The sequence below is a fragment of the Oxyura jamaicensis genome, chromosome 6, assembly GCF_011077185.1.
Source record: "Oxyura jamaicensis isolate SHBP4307 breed ruddy duck chromosome 6, BPBGC_Ojam_1.0, whole genome shotgun sequence".
Taxonomy (NCBI): Eukaryota; Metazoa; Chordata; class Aves; order Anseriformes; family Anatidae; genus Oxyura; species Oxyura jamaicensis.
The window spans coordinates 33,210,194-33,224,242 of record NC_048898.1 but is presented as its reverse complement, the minus strand read 5'-3'; the positions used below and the strand labels follow the sequence as shown (position 1 = coordinate 33,224,242).

The 14,049-nt window shown below is 41.9% G+C and overlaps 1 protein-coding gene across 3 annotated transcripts in view; it reads right to left on the bottom strand.

Moving 5' to 3' along the window:
* The window catches only part of DOCK1 (dedicator of cytokinesis 1), a 271,261-nt gene that overhangs the window by 210,625 nt on the left and 46,587 nt on the right, over nucleotides 1–14,049 (bottom strand). For all 3 annotated transcript variants that reach the window (XM_035329518.1, XM_035329519.1, XM_035329521.1), the window contains exons 19-23: nucleotides 10,623–10,720; nucleotides 7,250–7,339; nucleotides 6,695–6,795; nucleotides 4,989–5,123; nucleotides 1,407–1,515 (exon numbers count right to left, since the gene is read on the bottom strand). In XM_035329518.1, coding sequence (XP_035185409.1) covers nucleotides 1,407–1,515; nucleotides 4,989–5,123; nucleotides 6,695–6,795; nucleotides 7,250–7,339; nucleotides 10,623–10,720 — 533 coding nt within the window. The remainder of the gene's footprint in view (nucleotides 1–1,406; nucleotides 1,516–4,988; nucleotides 5,124–6,694; nucleotides 6,796–7,249; nucleotides 7,340–10,622; nucleotides 10,721–14,049) is intronic.

The window sequence follows — 14,049 nt, the reverse complement described above, 5'->3', positions numbered from 1 at the left end:
ATAAAGTTAATTCTGGAGGTAGTCTTTGACTTAATTTTTTCTTTCCCCAAGGCATAATGTTGTTGAAAATTTAAAAAAAAAATCTCATTCATCTGCATACGTGGAGTAGCCCCCACAAATGAGTCACAGAAAAATAAATCTGGCATCTGGATCCTTGATCTGAAAACACCCTATTTGCATCAGATAGCATACTGGGAGTCCATGGTTCCAACTTAACAGTTTCCATTCAGGATCGCTGCATCTTCATTCCACTGGCAGAGCACTTTTCCTGTACCACGCAGTACCCTACCTGGTATCAGATGCTGCAGTCCAAGTTCTGCCTTGTAAACCAAAGTATTCCAACTCGGCAGCTTTATTTCCCTGTACTTTTGCTGTGTGCCCAGCATGATTCCACTAGCCTGTGACCTGTATGTACTCAGCTACAAAGGATCTGTGGCTTTGACTTGGGTGTTTTCCCACTCTACACTTCCCAGCTTCCTTCAACAGGAGCCTTTTGCCCAGACTTTGTACTTTGCTGCTGTTTTTCTTTGCCTCCCAGCTGCTATATACACTTTTTTCCTAATGCATAGCCCCTACACATCTGAGCAGGAAGAGTCACACTATTCCCACAGCCACCCCAGTTCTTAGTCCCCTTCTGCTCAGCTTCCAACTGATTCAGCACGGCTGGGTCAAGAGCTGCATCTTTCATAAATTCTCTTGGGAATCACAAGGAGAACAGCAAGGTGCATCTTACCAAACATGTGTTTACGACAGTTTCTATACTTTTTCATAGTGAAAGAGATTCACTAAAAGAGCATGGTGCTGACACACTGACCTCCAACTGCTGTAAATTCTAGGACTGGTGGATTTTTCTATCTAATGCTTCTGCTCTGTGGTATTAACAGCCTTTCCATTAGGGGTCAGAGACCACATTCCCAATTCCATGAGCCAGCCAACTCTCCCAAAAGTAGACACCATATTAAAGGGAAAAAAGTGGAACACAAGGGGGTGGGGATGGAGTTTCCATATTAACAAAACAATGTTCTAGGGCTTAAGATACTATGTTGAAGTTCCTGAACAACCTAGGATATAAATAAGTGCATAAGGATACCGTCTACACTGCCTCCAGTGTCTTAGATGTGGTATCTTAAAAATCCCTGATAGATAAGGTTACACGAGTTAAATAAGTGAAATGTCATTTAACACCTAAGTTCCCTTTTTTTAAAAAAGCAAGGCATTTACAGCAATGAGTCAAGTTTCTTGTTTGAAACACATTCTTTAGGCACTCACAGACCCTTCATTAGGAACGTTCAGTATTAACCATGACTGAGATAAAACTTGGGCACAAATACACGCACACTCTTTATCAGACACCTAATTATGGTTTAGGATGCAAAAATAAAGCCAAGCTGGAGGCCTCCACATACCTTCACTATGACAGTTTGGTCGGAGATGCTGCTCATCATCTCATTGATGGACTTGAAGAGCTGCAGCAAGGACTCCCTGAAGTCTGCTTCCCCTTTGTTTTCATAAAGTCTGAAAAATAATTGGGTGTCATAAACATCATCTAGCTAAAAATGGAAATACAGTTTTAAAACGTTGTTCAAGTGACAGATGGTAATTCACTGCATTACTTTATTTTCATTTTTATTTAAGTTTGCAATTTTTTACGTGTTTCTACACTGAACCAAGAGTTGTCTTTCACAGAAATCTGAAGAGAGACTGACCAGACTGGGCCAGCAGTAACAGAAGATTTTTATTTTGAAGCTCCCTATCTAAAATGCCCTGTTCGGTATTGCTCCTTACGCCTTCACGTCACCACAAATCTCTCCGCGGTGACCCAATTCCACGTGCCCACGCAGCAGCGGGACGGACTCCTCCACCCAAGGAGCCAGCAGATGTGTGGCAGGCCCGATGCCAAGCAGCTCTGCGATGTGGAAACCAGACAGCACCCAGACAACTTGCCAGCAGTCACTACCATCTACCAGGGGCCTACGGTGAGAGACCTTAAACTCTGTGAAAGGATGAGGATGTATCAACCCTCTGCTTCCTCGATACTCAATACAAATGGGAAGAGAGGAGTCAACGTGTTTCACCTCTGATTTCTGGAGAGCTGACACGAATCTCGTCTCCTTTCTCATTCCCTTTATACACAAGATGACTAATCCACAGTTTGCAAGGCACCTTCAGGCAGGGCTGCAGAGAAGTGCTGTGCTGTCAGCTCGCTCCCTGCCGGATGCTTTCAGCGGGATAAAGCTGCCCTGGGATGCCTCAGTAACACAGAAGGAGAAAAAAGGAGCAAGCAAGCTCAAGAACATGGTACCCTCATGCTCCGGTTCAGTACAGCACAGGAATGAGCAATTTTGAGACTCCTTACAGCGTTTAAACACAGCATGATTTGGGGTTTGGGTGTAGGATGAGAACATTCTCACAGCAAAAAATGGAAAAGGAAGAGGAGAACACTATCTCCACACCATTATTTTTTAATTTCTTTATTTTTCCTCTTTGGCAGTAGGTACGACTGACTCGCAGAAGGGCCGTTGCCCTCGTATTTCGCACAGAGCATTCGGTTTCATAAATCTCAGAGGAATGAAATGACACCACACATACCTAACGTGACCAAACCCCAATCATCACAGCTTCTACATCCAGGTCAAACCCTAACAGTCATCTCTGCACACATCAGATGGATTTTCTCCCTTATCTCCTGGTTTACCTACTCATCTTTGATTGCCTCCAGGAGCCCCAGCCAGCAGCAACCTTAAGCCCTTTGGACTTGCACCAGCTCCACCAGGCTTCCCCTCTATTTTGCTCCACTTTCTTCTGTGGTTGAACCCAGCAAGAAACGAGCCTTGAATACGGTGTGCAGCTCAGAAAGAGGGCACTTAATGCGCACAGTTAATAGGATTTCTTCGCGTCTGAAAATAATTAAGCTGTAATTAAAAGTTCCTGATGGACCACCTGTTACAGAAGGAACGGGGCATACAGTTTTAAAATGGCTGTGGAGAACAGGATGCTCTTGCTGTTTGGCACTGAACCCGAGGTATATCATTCCTAATGCTGTGATCATAACCCTTTTGGAGGCACAGATATTATTAAAAGCTATTTAACCGGTACACAGGGGAACCACGTGCTACAGAAAAATTATTAAATTGTGTTATTTTGTTGTGCAAGCTTCTATTCCCCTTCCAGGCTAAAACTGGGGGTTATACAGGAGAAATTGTTTGTTAACTCCCAATTTCAATTATGGATTTCCGTGTTCCCCTGAACACACTGGAGAGGGGGAAGTAATACTAATAAAAGGAGTAACTAAACTTGACAGTCCAATAAATCAGAATGCTCCAGACAAACACCTTTGTGATTCAGAACGGAAAGTCATAAAAATAAACAAGTTACAGGCGTTTCTGTTGCCAGTTATTTAGCATACATTTAATCCACCTGCTAATACATAAAAAAGCCTTGCAGCTTTACCATTATTACACCAAGTCGACACTTCCACCACTGACTCCAAACTTTTAAGACTGTTGTACGTGCTACATTGCCACTGCAATGCACTGAGTAGACCAAAAAGGTATTTCTGAAGTTCACAATACCTCGCCTTTAAAAACCTTGATACACCGAACCACTGGACTCGCCATCAGGCTTTCATTAGTGGACCAGGCTTTTACACATTCGTCCAGACCTGAAGCTTGCCTACTGTCACGTTTCTAAAATGTTGCAACTATTCGGTCTACTTCTATCTTAAGGTCAAAAATAGGTGTTTTTATTTTGTTTTTTAAAGATTGTTTGCTTGTCAAGATTTCTCAGTAAAATGCTAATGATGTTTCAGGACACTTCTACGTTATCATCATTTCAATCACACACCTCAGGCAGGATTTCAGTCTCCCGGCAGAACAAATTGTGGTGCCATTCAACGTTCAGCAGCGTTTCTGATTAATCCCCAGTCATGGAAAATTGCATCTCCCCAATGCTGAAGTGTTCTGAATTAGTGCTTAACAGGAGAAAACCCAATGGCCAGTACTGAAGGGTCATATTGTCTGTAAATCTAATCTGCAGCAAGAGATAATTATTTTTTTTCTTTCTTAAAATGATTTGTAGGACCTCCAACAGTGTAAGTGGCGTTCGGTATTTTACGAACATCACAGCCAGAATCTTAAAGAAGCAAATTACGTTGTGTAATTCACAGGAAGGTTGATGGAGCTGGTGACTTCAGAGCTCTACATGAATCCCATGGAATAATTTTGCTACCGTCTGTAACAATTTAGGTTCAGTCCTTTTACTACTTAAGACAAACAGGTAACTTGTTTGTAACTTTGTTGTATTTTGTGTATGAGATAGAGAAGTGATTTCCAAATTAACTTAGGGTAATTATTTAGAATTGAGTTTATGGGTAGACACATTGCAGGAGGCCCGGGGAGTTGTGGTGCAGGTTACCATGTGGGAACTGGGGCACGAAGTAGGAAACACGCTCCAAGAGTCCCCTGCCTCCCCAGCAGCCTCTGCTGCGCTGACAAGGACACTGTAGAAATCCAAGTCGTCCTCTCATCTGAAATACTACCACCATGCATAAGACAAATCCTGCAGCCCTTTTTTCTTTCCACTTTCCCTTCTTGCTCACTGGCCCTGAAGAAAACCGAAATTTTGCACTGGGAACGCATAACCCTACAAGTTGCATCCAGCCTCCAGCGGGTTCTCTTTGCTCTGGAAGCTGCGGGGCCTGGGTTGCTCCAAGGTGATTGGGGGTTTCTCTGTAACACTTCTGTTTTCCTTTTAAGAGGCAGTATTTTCAGTACTTCAGTCAACCCAGAATTTTGCAGCCATGTGAGAAAAGCCTCCAGCAATGCCCAAGTGGGGACCAAGGGCAAAGCACACGTCTACTGAGTAGCGTTAACTTCTCAGTCACCGAAACCAAATCCTAACAACTTAAGATACTTCTTAGAACAGCGTGATGTTGAGCAAGCGTATATCCGATCCGAATTGCAGGTATTTGCAGCATTCGCCATACTTACTGATTGAACAGTATCCTGGACCGGACTATGAACTTGAAGATGTACTCCAAAGCTTTCATGGCTTTAAAAAGCTGGTCAGTGATACCACACTTCTCAGCGTTATCCACGTACGTTTTTAAAACTTTAGTCAGCTTTCTATTTAAATACAGAAACACAAAGACGTTAAAAGCATATTCACAACAAAAATGTCAATGCGAGAGACTGGAAGAAAGATTATGTTTGCAAATAGTGCCCTCCAAGTCTCAAAATGACCTATGCAACTAACACATGCATATCGTGCTCTTGCTTTTGCTGGTGAGTAGCTACAACCTGTTCTTGGGGGCGGGAACCCAGACCATAATGTCATTAACACAAAGCCTTGGTAAGATTTAGGTTATGCTGGATATCCAAAGCTGTTCAGGTTAACAGCCAATGATATAGATGCAATTACGAATAACAGTCACAATAATAGGATCAAACACAAACACCTTGTTAAAATTAAAGCACTTAAAATAGGAGTTCCTTCTTTAGTCAAGGTCTCCCCTTTACATAGCGTTGCCCATGGATTTTAGGGTAGAATTTGTGAAATTTCCTAAAAATTGCTATGGCAGCAGTTGGAAGTTCTATTATTCCACATTTTAAAATGTATCAAACTTGGAAGCGATACAATTTTTACAATACCATTCTGGCTACCTCATTTCTAATGAATATAAACCTCCTATTAAAATGCAAGAACAAGTAAGTCTGTTTTAAATCCTCCCAGCTACGGCACATGTTTCAACGTGCGCATTAAAAGTACACCATGATGCATCACTGACACAAAACATCGTGTAGACAGACATCTCGTTACATGTGCATTTATTTTAGTAGGAGTAAGCTGCTTAAGAATTTCAGGTTGCCACCTACATATTCTCAGTGCAACCTCTTTACTCAACTTGTGCAATAGAAGGCAGGGAGGGGACAGGGATCTGTCAAGCCCACGGTCACAAGTTAAGCCAAAATCGTAAGCTCTTCCAGCATCCCCAAGCGTAAACCCGCTTCTACGCCTCTTCATTTAAGGAAGAGATAGGTGCCCTCCCTGTCTACCAGCAGAAAGGCCATCTTAAAGCTCTCGCTACGGAAGCCAGGTACTGCGGGATGCTTCATCCTTGACGTACCTCACCCAAAGGCAGCAGAAGAAGCCGTAGCTCAGTGAAGTGAATGGAATATCAAAGACGTGACTAAAGGCACAACTGCTTCGCTATTTTAAATCAATATTTCTCAAACATTTCTGCTCACATAATAGAGGCTATAACAGCAAAACGCACAGCAGGTTTGCTTGTCTGGATTTTTTTTTTTCCTCCCAACACCAAAAAGATATCCATTATGTATTTTTCTCCAACATGAACAGCAGCAGCAAAGGAGCTATCTGCCAAGAAATACTTAAGACAGGAAAAGTAACAGACCTTTGTTCTTCACTACTACTTCCCCAAAGTGACAGGAATACAGATGATATATGGTAAAACATCAATTTAATGCACCAAACAGCACGGATTTGAAGAATCTTAAATGGACATTTAGTTTCCCAAGTCCGACTGGGAATTGCTTATGAATATTTTTATTACATAACAATTATTGAAATAGTCTGTTACTCCTCCTTCAATACAAGGAGATCAAAAGTTCCTTCTTACAAATGTTGTATTACTGTATTACACCCCCAGTGTGAAAAAGTAACTTTTAAAGCTTACGTGTAGGCTAACGTAGCGCTGAAATGCTTCTTAATGTAGGTTTCCAGGACTGGATTAAAATGCTGAAATTTTCTGTCAGCAATCAGTCCGATGATAAATACCTGAAAAATTAGCGTAACCATGGCATTATCCTCAAAACATCTCAATTCTGTGCATTCAATCACTAGTTTCAGATAAGTATAATAACATTAAAAACAAAGAGAGACTTTGGGTTTTGATTATTCTCCCCATGTATTCACATTCTCCTTTCCTGTTCCAAAGTTTTCTGTTCCAAGTGAAAACTTGCTGTTTTTGTCATAAATTCTGCCGTTAAATCACTAACATACTTGGACTTGATTGCTTCCATCCTGTCTGGGAAGACGACATGATGCAAACGCTTGTCAATCAAGTCCGTCTGAAACTTCAAATATAATGAAAACTTTCCATGTTTTTAACCAAAACAAAACCAGCGAACAGCCAATGCTGCTTCATTGCAGAACGTCGTTCTGGTATCCTCACCATATTTATTTATTCAACACTATAATATCTACGTTTTAGTCTATCCACAACACTTACCAAAGCATCAAACACCAATGTGTCAAACGTCTCACTCTCCGAGTTCTCCATCATGATGTTAAAAAGTGCATCCAATGTATCTTGAAGGAACTACAAATAAATACACAAGGCATCGCACTTGAGAGGAGTAACGAAAATCAGACTTCACAGAGGTTTACACAGGCATACTTGCTTTCATTTATATTTTATGCAAGACACTTTCAGAAGTTAGCTGAGAAAGGAAAACTTAAAATAATTTGCTGAAAAACAATGTTTAGTTGATTATCTGTACATCCATATCACCCAAAAATAGGGAGGAAAAAAAAAAGAGGTCAGAAATCACACTTGGTACCTGAAGAAAAAGTTTAATCTACGTATAATAAATGAACAAAACTTATTTCAAAACTCATTTTCACCAGTCAATTGGATCATGCAGTTTCTGAAAACGGATGTTTCAGAGCACAAACCAGACAAGCAACTCAGTCGCATGCCAAATAAGTCATCCTCAGCAGCTTTGAGCTGAGCAGTAAAAAAAAAAAAAAAGTGCAGAGCGTATCGCTTCTCACAGCTGCACAGACTCAGACCCAGAATTTCAAGGAAGAGTGTACATGCAGGCGCGGGACACCGAGCACACAACCCTCTGCCCCAGCCCTACACCTACGGGTCTCTATCCCTGCCCCGAGGAAGTCTTCGGTGGCTGGGCGCCCTGACCTGCGCAACACGAGAGTAAAAGCAGATTAGCGGCAGGGGACAGAAGTTGAGCAGAGTGATAGAAGCTGTTTTCCACACACATAACTACAGCATTTCTTCCCAGCGACAGCAAGTCTCAGGTATAACCTGTGGCTAGTCATGAACACGTTCAGTTTGATCAGCACAGGGGTCTGGCTCTGAGCATCTTCTTCCGCCAGCTGTCGGAAACAACATGGGCACCCCAAGGCAGGATGAGAACAGACATGGCCATGGTCGGTGTTTGAGAAAGGCTTCACCTTACTGTTGTTTGAGACAGACTTGCTGGAACAATCCTAAAACTGTGGGGTTTTTTGTTTGTTTGTTTGTTTTTTTAAACTAGCGGACAATACAAAGGGGAGGTGGGGAGGGATGTCTGAACAAGCATCATGGAATTGTTTCCTGAGACTGCAGTCCCCAGGAGGTATTATGTGCGCTATGGAAAACACCTGGACTCCCACCTGCCTGCCTTAAAGACTTCTACCTGCACGATGGATCTCCTAGGCTAAATGTGACTCACCTGGGCTACCTGTAAACCCAGAGCTAAACCTCAGGAACTGACCTCCATCTAGCAGCTCAGTAAACACCCCTGAACGCCAAAAGCTTCCTCACAACAAGCAAATGTGAAGCCACAGCTCGTGCTACTGCTCTCTGAAGATGTAAAATAGAAGTCAAAATGCAACCTACCACAGCTCTGGGGCAGAACCAGTTCACAACTTCATTTCAGGATTTGGGGAAAATGTTACAGCCTTCTCCGTCCCGGTTGTTTAATTAAAGCACACACAGAAATTAAGTCCATTTAAGCACTTTTGGCACAAGGAGACACTATGGCTTTGTCAGAAGTTTCTCTCTTGAAGAGAAGGGGTAGTACCAGACCCAAACCCCTGCCTGGCTAACTCTCTTCTGAAAACAAAGGATTGTTAGACACCCGTGCAGTGACTGCTCAAGTCTTTGTTTCATGTTTAGGCATCACATACTGACTTCCATTGGTAGAGCTCAAGTTCTAAATCCGCTCACAAGGCCTTCATGTAACAGCAAGAAGGACACGGGACGGATGCTTCTATTATAACAGTAGAAGCAAAACTTCTCAGGTGAATAAGTTTGGGACTTTTAGTTTATTCTCTCACATCCCATGGACATGCACAAATGACTGAGACAGCGCCTCTGCTACAGGACGACAGCAGGTACAGCTTCCGTACGGTACAGGAGGAGTTTTTCTGAGTACAGACCTTGGCTGATCCCTGATTAGTGCTGCTTAGGCAGAGATGATGTACTGGAGTTTAAAAATAAACAGTTTAACAGAAAACTTGGATATGTTTCATCAAATCTGTATTTTCTGTAGCATACATAGCCTGAATCTGATGTGGCATTTAAAAAGATGAAGGACAGAAGAGCTGAAAGAACAGACAGGAACAGTTACTGAGCAGGTAAGGTGCTACAAGCATGCAACAGGGCAGTCTACACCAAGATTTTCTGAACGTTACCGTAAGAGATAGAGCAAAACAGTGGTCTTCTGAAATAAAGAAACACGGTGAGAAGAGCAGTATTAAGCGTTCACACTGCTGTACTAAGCACACCCCCAGTTCTGCTCAGACTCCCACATACTAGGGGGCAGTGAGTTAGATGGAGGGATGAGCATGAGCCAGCAGAGAACTCTCTCTGACTCTGCTTTTACTTGAAGCCTGTTTGTGCTGCATCCTGATGCCTCTAAAATCACTGGTACCCACCAAGCACTGACCTGTTGGACGCTCGCAGATGTCATTTGGAGACAAGTGAAAGTTACAAATGGCACTACTATGACAACGCGCGTCAGAAGCCAGTATCAGTGTCAAGTTTTTAGCTATCAAATGATCCAGAACAAAGCAGCAGGGAGAACTGCGAACCTTCCCAAAAAACAAACCACATCTGAGATCCTGTATCTACCACAACCAATAAAGAACGCTACCAGCGGCCTCAGATGTTTTAAGTCACTTCGAGACGAGGCATTCACTACGCTTCTATTAAACGCATTAAAATCCCAATGAAGTAAAAACACTGTAGGCCCTTAAGGGTCATCTGTCCCCAGCACAGTACATCTTTTGACACTTCATTATATTTGATTTAGTACAACACATTCAATGAAGTCCCAGCCTGCTCTTTTCCACAAATAAATCTGTCTTTATGCAGGTCCCTGCAATCACTCAGCGGCCTTGGCAAATGTAAATACCTTGGCTCAGCCAAGCATTTTCAGGAGAAATAATTTCTAAAAAATTACAAGCAGCACACAGTGAGGTGCACTCATTCCACATCCTTGTATTTAAAATGTTAAATACCACCATGTGATAATTCCAAGTTGTTTTACCCTTAAAAAACAGAACAGCCTTTGCCTTCCAGTACCTGTATATGTAAAAATAAATAAATAAATGAAAGCTAAAAGCACTAAAACTAAAAAAAAACAAAAACAAAAACCTGCGTTTCTAGAAATTTTCTTAACATCTGAAATGTTCTTTGAGGGAAAGGAGATGGGGATTTGCATCCTGAAGGATACCTCTAGCCAGGTATCTCTTAATGTGCAAGTGTATGTAGTGGGGCTATAGGGGGGAGAAAAGAAAAAAGATGAGCACCTCAAAATACAGCCTTCAGCAGAATGATGATACCAAAGTTACTTTTAAAGATATTAACTTGTTACCTTAACCACTTCACCACCATCAACTTTCATCAACTGCTTCAAATTCTGCTGCAACAGATTTGTATTAGATCGCCATTTCAGAAGGCCCAGGAGATCCACTAGGGGGGAAGAAAAGAAACCAACAATTAGATCATGCCAGGTATTTCTTTCCACGCACACACTGTAACTGTGTTCAGGACAAACAGCTTTACTTGGACAGGTCAGCCCTTTTCACTGGACGGCAACATATTTCCGGGGTACATCTGACACTGCAGAAAGCTAGCGCAATGCTTCTGTCGTGAAAGAACTGGGGAAGGATTTTATGAAAAAGCAGAGTGATTTGGAAGTGTCAGCATTAAAATCTGGGCCGAGGAAGCCTGATCCCTCACTTTTAATTTGCTGCATACAACAGTTGTGTGTTTAAAAAAAGATGCCAAACTGGAATTAGTCAGCCACCACCACAGCGGTATCTGCATGGCTGTGATTCCTTCAGAGTGAGCACTTCTAGCTTCTTTGCTCTCTCTGAATAAAGTGAAAAGCAAATACGCCAGCACAAACCAAACCATCACACACTAAGCTAATTCAGAGGAAAGCTGTCTGCTTAATAACTCATAATGTCCAAATGACTTGGATGCTTCCCACTGATGGACTAGGCTCAGACCATGAAATTAATCAACTGCAGATGGTCTTGTCCCCAAATTCTGCATCCCACTACCAAGGTGGTTTCACTTCATCATTCCCCGATAAATCCAAAAATGCAGCAGGCAACTTCCCTCATTAGCCATGAAGAGCCACAGCACCACTCTCCAGTTTCTCATGAGACAACTTGCAGTTGTGCTTCATCTGCAAATAAGCATGCTAGTAAATATTAACGGCCACTCTGCAGCTCCACTAAGTTAGAGCCACTTGTACCTTTTCTGAGATGCAACATGAATTGAAATGAAAAACGAGAAAGCTGAAGATGCCTCCATGACTTATCCAAAGCATCTCACGAATATGTTTACAGGCAGTGGCTTTCCACCACTGAAATGGGTTTCAGACTGACTGTCAAAAAGGCACCAGCTTGGCAAAAGAAATTAACAGCCAGCCCACATCTCTGAACGGCATCATGTAATGCCCCAAGAAAGCCAACCCATGTGCTCTTTCAGCGTGGTGACACAGCAAATAACGTGTGAACAGAAAAAGTCAGCTTAGTCCTACAACCAGGAACAATGTGCAGAAAGAATGTGCGCTCACTCTGCGACTGCAAGCAGTAACCCAAAGTAACAGCCAAGCAGTTAAACCTACTCTTTGAATAGGTCTGCATCGAACATAACACAGCTAGTACAACAGGGTAAGAACGTAAATCGTATTTCAGCCTGTAGTAGAAAGCAATTACTACAGGCAGCCTAAGTGAAGTGAAATTTGTATGATCAGAAAATACTGGAGGAAGAAGACAGAGTGAGGATGTTCAATTGCTCAGGGTTAGAATATCTAGCCTGCCAGTAACCAATAAAAACTTAAAACAGCTTAGTGCAACTTAGGATGATATCAAATTCATGTGAAGATCATCTTTTACATCTTATTTAACAATGGGGCAGTCCAGTTTCTTGACTATATTCTTACCTTGACCTGTGTAAGTTTCCCTACACAGATACCCAAACTTTCCTCAGAACTCCTTCGCTGAAGTTCGGCAGCACTTCCACCCTCATTTCACTGTTGTTTGAAATAATCTTCCCTCTTAAGCATTTGCTTTTTTGCTCTTAATGGCTTGCTTTATGTTAATTCTGTATTCAAATCAACTTCATTTTTATGCCACTAAAACACCTGAATTTGCATTTCATATGCATAACTTGTTGGGTTTTTTAACTTATTAATTATACTGCATGATTAAGTACAATTCACCTCAACTGTTTTCTGAAAGCCTAGTCTCCTTGGTTCTTTGAAGTCCTGTCTCTGGATCAAGAGCAGTCACTAGTTGCCTACGTTTGAATCCTTGACGCAGGAAAGAAAACACAAAAAAGGGCTTTCAGCAACTCTCGATGCCTCAGATGCTTCACAACCACCAGCGTGTGGTTAAAACACTAGGCAGCTCTCTGGCTATTGGTAATCAGGGATGTTTTCCAGCAAGACGATTAAAATTCAGTTCTATCCCCCCCAGCCTGATAAAAAGATGCACATCTCAGTGATCTCGTAAGGGGCACTGCTAAGATTTACTATCCACAGGCAGCCTTCGCGTAGAGGGGGATGCCACTCCTGATGCTACTTTGCCCTCCTTCCGTAGCGCTGGTGCCTCCAACTTCTGGTTGGAATAAGAAGATTCAATGACCAAACCCGCCCTGCCTCTGCTGGAGTACACAAGGCCTCAGTTTGTCATAGCTCTACAGAAATAAGAAGGAAAACAAAATGAACACATACTCCTGACTTCATCGTGACATCAGGAACGGATCCGAAACAGCCCTCGCTACCTCTTTTTTTAATTTACTTTAAATAGTCCTTCTCCTGTGCTTATACTGCTGTTCTTCCTAAAAATTAAATTGAAAAAAAAAAACTAAGACGACAGGCAGTTTGTTCCTACTAATATATTCAGCTACGGATGCTGAGAACATCAGGTGTGAACAGAACAGCAACATCAACGACTTACAGTTCATAAAGAATGGAAATAAGCAAGTGTTCAGAGACTGCAGACACCGTCTGCAGCATCAAACACAACGCAGAAAGAGCTATATGATCTATATGATCATCTACTAACATAATTTCGTAATTATTACAAGTAAGTTTCAAAGCCAAGGCTGTGATTCTTGCAGAGAGTAAAGGAAGAGGTGTTACTGATGATCAAAATGAGAAAAAGCTTTGGGAGGCAAGGATAATCATGGATTTTTATTTCTTAAGAAGGTTACGGGAGCAATATTATCTCACAATCCTACAGAAGGGAAAATCAGCTTCAAAAACTACAGTCTGAAGAGCACTACCAACTTTTTACCTAAGGGAGAAGTTCAATGTTAAAAAATGTGCTTCCTTTACAGAAAATTGCCTAAGAATACATGATGATCGTGTTTACACGATGATCGTGTTTAATAATGCCGTAACACTTGGAAGAGGCTTTGGCAACTCTGAGAAAGTTTCACAGACAGCATAATTACCAGTAGCATTAAATATTGATCAAAAATCAATGCAAATTATAGGTAAATTAAGCACAAAACAATGCTCAGTTTTCCTTTTAGTGACAGCTGTTATGTGAAAGCAGTCAATAAATGGACCACTGCGAAATGTTTCCGAATCCTAACGTGTACCAGGAAAGACCGAGGCGAAAAGCCTCACGATGTCAATCACAACCCAAAAGGAGCAAGAGTTCAATTGCACGTGCTGGTTCCTGTGTCCTACAAACCCCCAAATCACTGCGTTGCTGTTCAGCTACCATCCTGTATTTGCGAAGAAAAACGCATTTTTTTTTTCTGCATTTTTTTTT